The sequence below is a fragment of the Cebus imitator genome, unplaced genomic scaffold, assembly GCF_001604975.1.
Source record: "Cebus imitator isolate Cc_AM_T3 unplaced genomic scaffold, Cebus_imitator-1.0 Scaffold391, whole genome shotgun sequence".
In the NCBI taxonomy this organism is placed as follows: Eukaryota; Metazoa; Chordata; class Mammalia; order Primates; family Cebidae; genus Cebus; species Cebus imitator.
In genome coordinates, this window is record NW_016107706.1 from 1,415,711 (window position 1) to 1,422,813 (window position 7,103).

Sequence of the window (7,103 nt, forward strand, 5' to 3'; positions counted from 1 at the left end):
GTTTCTTTGCATTGTGTTAGAACATGTTCCTTTAGTTCAGAAAAGTTTATTATCCACCTTCTGAAACCTGTTTCTATCATTCATCACATTCTTTCTCAGTCATGTTGTGTTCCCGTGTTGTAATCCCTTGAAGGAGAAGAGGTCTTCTGGTCTTTGATGGTTTCATCGTTTTTGTGCTGGGTTTTTCCCATCTTTGTGGATTTTCCTGGCTGTGAACTCAGGGAGCTGCTTGATGAGGTCGCTTGTCTGCCTGTCTAGGCACTACTTGGTTTTTATGGACTCCTTCAGGTTGCTAGGTAAGCTTCCTGAGTCTTTCTTGTTTATACTGGGAGATTAAGCCCGCCTCTTCTGCTGACCTGGAAGTGCTGCTGGGTCGTCAAGGGCAATGTCCTAGGCTTCATGCTACCTAGGTTTCATGTGTTTTTTCTTAAAACCTGAGGCCTAGTCCCACTCCTTTAATGGTGGGCTATGTCCTTCCTCCACAGGGCTGGATCATTCAGGGTTCAGCTCAGACTGTGGCACTGGCTGCGCAACCCACTGGAGTTAGTGCGTCAGCCCTCTGGGGTTTGTGGGGGAGGGTAAGGACCCGCCCAGCCACACTGGCTCTCTCTCAGTTTTCAGCTCCCTGTCTTCGGTCATGGGGGAGGGGCCCACCCAGCTACTCCGTCTGTCCTCCCACCTTCAGCTCCCTCTTTCTCTGGTCAGGGGGAGGGGGCGATAGCTCATCCACAGGCTGTCCCGGCTGGCTTATGGGCTTGCTTAGATCTGTGTGCCAATCCAGGACACCGTCCTGGATTCTGTGTATTGCTGAGGCTTTGGGGGAAGCGCGATATCTGGACCAGAGTGCCAGAGGGGGAGTCTCCGACTCACCAGTCAGATGCACTTTCTGGGTGAGGTGGCACCCCTCCCTGCCGTGCCTAGGCTTTGCTTACCATCAGACCAAACCGGTTGAAATGCACCTGGTACCTCGGTTGCAGCTAAGAGATCTCTGGATTTCTGCATCTCTCTCACTGGGTGTTGTATACCAGAGTCGTGTCTATTCAGCCATCTTGACTCCCCACACAGATTTTTAAAAATAAGGAATGAAATTTTTTAAATTACCATTTTTGTGAATACAAGTTGGGTATCTCAGAGATCCATTCAGAATTTGAATAGTATGGATCTCTGCCTTCATATCAGGCCTGAATATCAGGATTCATAATGATCAGATATCAGCAGTGCAATTGACTCAATGGCTGGAAGCTTGACTTTTCCCAAAACCCAGTGATTTTTCTTCATTCACCAGAAAAAGCACTTAGGAAATAACACAGTGGGCTTATTAAAAATTACCATCCAAGTGCTGCAATCGAACATCAAGAAATACCTTGTAGAGCCAAATACCACCAAAGAGAGAATGTGACTCCATTAGCTGCTGTTGAGCTGGGGCACTTGCCTTCTGGCGAAACACTGAAAATAATCTTTAGAGAGAACTCTCTCCATAATTTCTGGGTCTGTGTTTGATTTGACAAACCAGAAATATCCGTCAAAGCTTCCCAACAACCTATAATTCTGAGTTAAGATTTTCTAATTTAGAAAACATAAAGAGTGGGGGGAAAAACCAATAAGATATGGAAGCTGACAGCTCAAGCAGCTATGCAGCCAGATATAGATTTCTTCCTGAATGACTTCAAACACGATTTCTCCTCTTACAGATGTGAAAAAAAGTTATTCACTTATTAATTTGACTTTTACTTTTATTTAAGACATATATGTTCACAAATTAAAAGGTCACAGAATTCTACAAAGATTCAGGCAAAAAAACCCCAGCAATTTCATTTTTCTCACCTCTTCTTTCCAGAGGGCACCACTTTTAGCTTTTTTTTTTTTTTTTTCCTATCTCCAATAATATACTCATACTACTAGTTTTTAATTTTCCAATTTCTGATGTTATTTGGCTTCCTATTATAAGAAAACCTTGGGGCCACATACACACACTCATTTCCTCTCACCCTCATCTTCCTGTTACAGTTATAATCTTTGGTTAGATCATCAGATAATATATCATTGTCTGACTACATATATAATTACATTACATTATTAAGTTAAACCCTGTTTACAGTTGTTATCACGCAGTGTACTTTGATTATATTTACTTTTTGCACAATGTTTTTGCTTTCCCTGGAGTTAATAAGGATTTTGTTTGTTTGTTTGCTCAGTTTTTTATTTATCCCTAATTTGTTCCCAAACTCTTCTCCAGATGTTTAATTGTTGCTTCAATTTATTTGCACACATCAGGTGCATGTATATCATTTTTTCCTCTGGAAATCACTGCTAAAGTACTCTATCTTCTGCCTCATTCTGACCTAGATCTTCTCCAGGCCTGATGCAAGCTCTTTTCTAGAGATTTTTTCTTCATCGTCCTTTTTTTGGATTCCTTTTGCCTCTCCCTTGGATTGCAGATATGTTTCTTGTTTGAGTGGAGCACATCCTCTAGCAACTTTGTTGTTTTTTTAGACAAGTCTCTCTGTGTTGCCCAGGTTGTCGGCCTCAAACTCCTGGATTCAAGTGATCCTCCTGCCTCAACCTCCCAAGTAGTTAGGATTACAGGTACACAGCACCATGCCCAGCTTCTAGTAACTTTATTAGAAGGGTAGCTAAGAAGTAAATTTTCTGAGACTTCATATATTCTACCTTCTTCTTTGACAGTTTGGCTGGGGAAAGACTTCTGTATTAGAAATAATCTTCCTTTTAATTTTGAAGGGCCTGCTTATTGTCTTCTAATTTATTTCTAGACCTCCGATTAGTCAGACAATATACCTCCTAGTCTGATTCTCTAACTTTCAAACTTTTTATCACTTCTTTTTGTTCCACTTTTTGTGAGATTTCCAAAACTTTATTTACAAGTCCTACTATTAGTGTTTTACTTTTGCTATCATATTTTTGTTTTCAAAATTCCATATTGTCTTTGAAGGTACTTTTTACAGCCTTCTGTTTTTGTTCTATACATGCAGCCTCTCCTCACCTCTTAACTCTCTAAAAATATTAATACAGTTTTAGTCCTCTAACTTTTCTCCTACTCTCTGTATTGTCTCTTTTTCTTTTGTTTTTCCCCCTGTTGTTTTGTTGCTTTGGTTTCTGGTGTTAGAAGCATCCTTCAGATTCCTGATGCTCCTTGGCCGGCTGCTCTTGTTAAAAGTGCAGCATCTTCATGGGCTATAAATGTATCTTCTGGTAACGTAATGAGGGGCAGAAGTGAAGAGGGAGGGGAGTTGTTTGCCTTTCAGTATGTAAACTTTACATATATTTTTCAGTGTGCAACTCTTACCCTCTTCTTCAACTCTTCAGAAAATGAGCATCCAATCCATCTCTGGAGCAGAAGAAGCAGTTTCTCACTGAATGGATGGTATAAAGTGGCGTCTAGAAAGCCCAACTGATTTTTGTAAAAACTTTCAAACAGTCCTTCCAGCCATACTTCTCACCCTCCCCCTCAAGCCTCACTTTTAGGGATACTTAGTATCTGTAAGTCCCAAGAAGTTCTGGGGCTCTCCAGTATAGCTGGGCTTGCTTCAGGACATTCCCTGTTTCAGCCTGTTTTCAGCTTTCTTAGGTCTGCTCTGTCAATTACCACTCATCAGTCTGCACTCCAGTTTCTAAAAATGCTGTTAGGAGATAAGCCTCCAGCTTCCTGCAGGGTAGGGAGACCCTGGCAGACACAGAACAAGAGAATCCTTGCTCTTCACTTGCTACTGCTCTCTGCCTAACCCCAGAGCAGCAGAGACTGCTGACTCTCCCAGCCACACAAACCCCTCCCGACTCCATCTATTTGTGTGGCTCTTCTTAGTTCCTCAGTCTGTGTCTTGTCTCCTTGCCTTCCCTTCTTCCCCCTTATCACCTTGGTGATGTTCTTTGCATGCCTTTTCTTGGAACAACCACAGCAGCTCATCCCTCCCTCCTGGAAGCAGAAGGAACACCCTAGTACTCTCCGTGGCACACTTGATACTCCTTTTCTGTCCTCCTTTTCAGGTACGTCTTCACTGCCATTTACACCTTTGAAGCCTCGATAAAGATACTGGCAAGAGGGTTTTGTCTAAATGAGTTCACGTACCTGCGAGACCCTTGGAACTGGCTGGATTTCAGCGTCATTACCCTGGCGTGAGTATTTCTCTATGCAGATTTGCATGTGCGAGAGGAAAGGGGACAAAACGGTGGACGGGAGGCAGGGCTAACATGCATGTCTCACTTGGACAGCGTGTGGAGACTCACACCATGAACTTTTGCTCCAAGAGCCACTGCAGAAATGCACCAGAATAACTGGAAGAATTCACAGATCCTTTGAAATATGTGGCACACTGCTGCAAATTCTGCAAGGCAGGTGAAAAACTGTGAGCTCCCAAAGTGTGAGGGAGGGAATCCTGCCTCTAAACACACATCTCCACTGGGGAATCTGAAAATCCGGATCACAGGAGAAGAATTCGCCCTTACCTAGAACGGAAATAAATTTAGCGAGCTACACAAAATATAAAAGTAGAAGCAGCAGAGAGAAGTGCGTGGTAGGCACTCCCAGTCTCCAGCTTGAAACCAGGAAATCCATCCCTAACTATATCTCACAGGGGCCCTTGAGGAAGAGGAAGAGAGCCAGTGATATCAGGCAGGGGTCACAGGGTGAAAGAAGCCTCAACTAAAATTAGTAATGATTTCTACTGGGCACAGATTTTCTTGAGTAGAATCCAGGGGTCAAATGGGAACTGCTGTAGATGTGAATGCAGGAGCCACCACTAAAGAGAGTGAGCAGACAGGGAGGGGTGAGGTCCAAAAGTCATGCTTCCTTTCTCAGCGAGGAAGCTCACAGCCTGGGGCAAGGTCTGAGTGTGGCTCTGCAGGAGCAAGACCAGCCTCACCAACGACATGAGAGCTAGGTGAGGCCTCTAGCTACCAGCTATGCCCCTCCTCCCTGGAGAGCTCTATGGCACAGTAGAAACAGCCAAAATTCCCTCTGGAACACAATGCTATTGGCCTGAGAACCAGCTCCCCATCCCCCACTGGCCACAGCAAGCCCCACCCAAGAAGAGTCCGAGTCCATACCTGCCTAACCCTGCCCCCACCTGATGGTATTTCCCTATCTGCCCTGGTAGCCTAACACAAAACTAGAAAGTCTTGGAAGCTTTATGGCCCTGCTCATCACCTGAGAAACTAAAATACTTACCTTGGCCAACTTCGGGTGAGCTTAGATGCCCCCTACTACTAATGTGCTAGTGCTCTCTTGAAAGCATCACCTCCTGGTTGGAGGCCAACCAACTTGGGCCATTAAAGCAACTCAAGACAGAATAATCTTGATGCCAGGAAGAAGAAAACAACAGCCAATTACACTGCCTGCAACATCCTGGCTAACAAGAGGTCTTGAGTCTGTCCATGTGACAGCTTCACTGCTAGCATAACCAGCATTCCAGGAAGCCAGCACATGAAGGACTCTCACAGACTCTACTTTACTCCTCTGCCACCTTCACCAAAACAGGTGCTGATATCCATGGCTGGGAGACTTCAAGATGAATCACACCATAGGACCCTTTGCAGACATTTCTCAGCACCACCCCAGAGCCTGGTAGCCCGGCTGGGTGGCTAGACCCAGAAGAGCAAGAATAATCACTGCAGTCCAGCTGTCAGGAAGTCCCATCCCTAGGGGGATGGGGAGAGCACCACATCAAGAGATCACCCCATGAAACAAAAGAATCTGAACAACAGCTCTTGAGTTCCAGATTTTTTTACGGAAATAGTCCACTCAAATGAGAAGGAGCCAAAAAAGCAATTCTGGTAATATAACAAAAGACGGTTCAATAACATCCTGCAAAAGATAAAACTAGCTTCCCAGCAATGGATTCAAACCAAGAAGAAATCTCTGAATTGCCAGATAAATAATTCAGGACTGGGCCCAGTGGCTCACGCATGTTATCCCAGCACTTTGGAAGGCCAAGGTGGATGAATCACCTGAGGTCAGGAGTTCAAGACCATCCTGACCAACATGGAGAAACCTCGTCTGTACTAAAAAATACAAAATTAGCCAAGCATGGTGGCACATGCCTGTAATTCCAGCTACTCAGGAGGCCGAGGCAGGAGAATCTCTTGAACCCAGGAGGTGGAGTTTGCGATGAGCCTAGATCACATCATTGCACTGTAGCCTGGGAAATAAGAGTGAAACTTCATCTAAAAAAAAAAAAAAGAATTCAGAAGGCTGATTATTAAGTGACTCAAGGAGATACCACAGAAAGGTAAAAGTCAGCTTAAAGAAATTTTTATAACAACAGGATATGGATGGAAAATTCTCCATACAAATAAATATGAAAAAAAAAATCACAACTTCTGGAAATGGAAGACACATTTAGAGAAATGCAAAATTCAGTGGAAAGTTTTCAACAATACACTAGAACAAGTAGAATAAAGAACTTTAGAGCTCAAAGACAAAGCTTTTAAATTGACCCAAACTGACACACACACACACACACACACACACACACACACACACATTTTTTAAAAATGAACAAAGTGGCCAAGAAATTTGGGATTATGTTAAACAACCAAATCTAAGAATAATGGGTGTTCCCAAGGAAGAAGAGAAATAAAAAAGTCTGGAAAACTTATTTGAGGAAATAATTGAGGAAAACTTCCCTGGCCTTATTAGAAATCTAGACATCCAAATACAAGAAGCTCAAAGAATACCTTGAAAATGCATCATGAAAAGATCATCACCTAGGCAAATAGGCATCAGGTTATATAAATTCAAGACAAAGAAAAGAATCTTAAGAGCTGTGAGGAAAAAAAAGCCTCAGATAACTTATAAAGGAAAACCTATGAGATTAACAGCAGATTTCTCAACAGAAACCTTGCAAGACAGAAGAGATTAGGGTCCCATCTTTAGCCTCTCGAAACAAAATAGTTGCCAGCCAAGAACGTTGTATTCAGTGAAACCAAGCTTCAAGAGTGAAAAAAGATAAAAGTTTTTTTCAGACAAATAAATGGTGAGAGAATTTGCAACTACCAAGCCAGTGCTACAAGAAATGCTAAAAGGGGGCCGGGCGCGGTGGCTCAAGCCTGTAATCCCAGCACTTTGGGAGACCGAGGCGGGTGGATCA

At 43.3% G+C, this 7,103-nt stretch overlaps 1 protein-coding gene across 1 annotated transcript in view; it reads left to right on the plus strand.

The window, feature by feature from the left end:
• SCN10A (sodium voltage-gated channel alpha subunit 10) overlaps positions 1-7,103 on the plus strand; it is a 145,457-nt gene that overhangs the window by 21,715 nt on the left and 116,639 nt on the right. Inside the window, exon 4 of the mRNA XM_017508374.2 lies at positions 4,003-4,131. Within this exon, the coding sequence (XP_017363863.2) occupies positions 4,003-4,131 (129 nt within the window). The remainder of the gene's footprint in view (positions 1-4,002; positions 4,132-7,103) is intronic.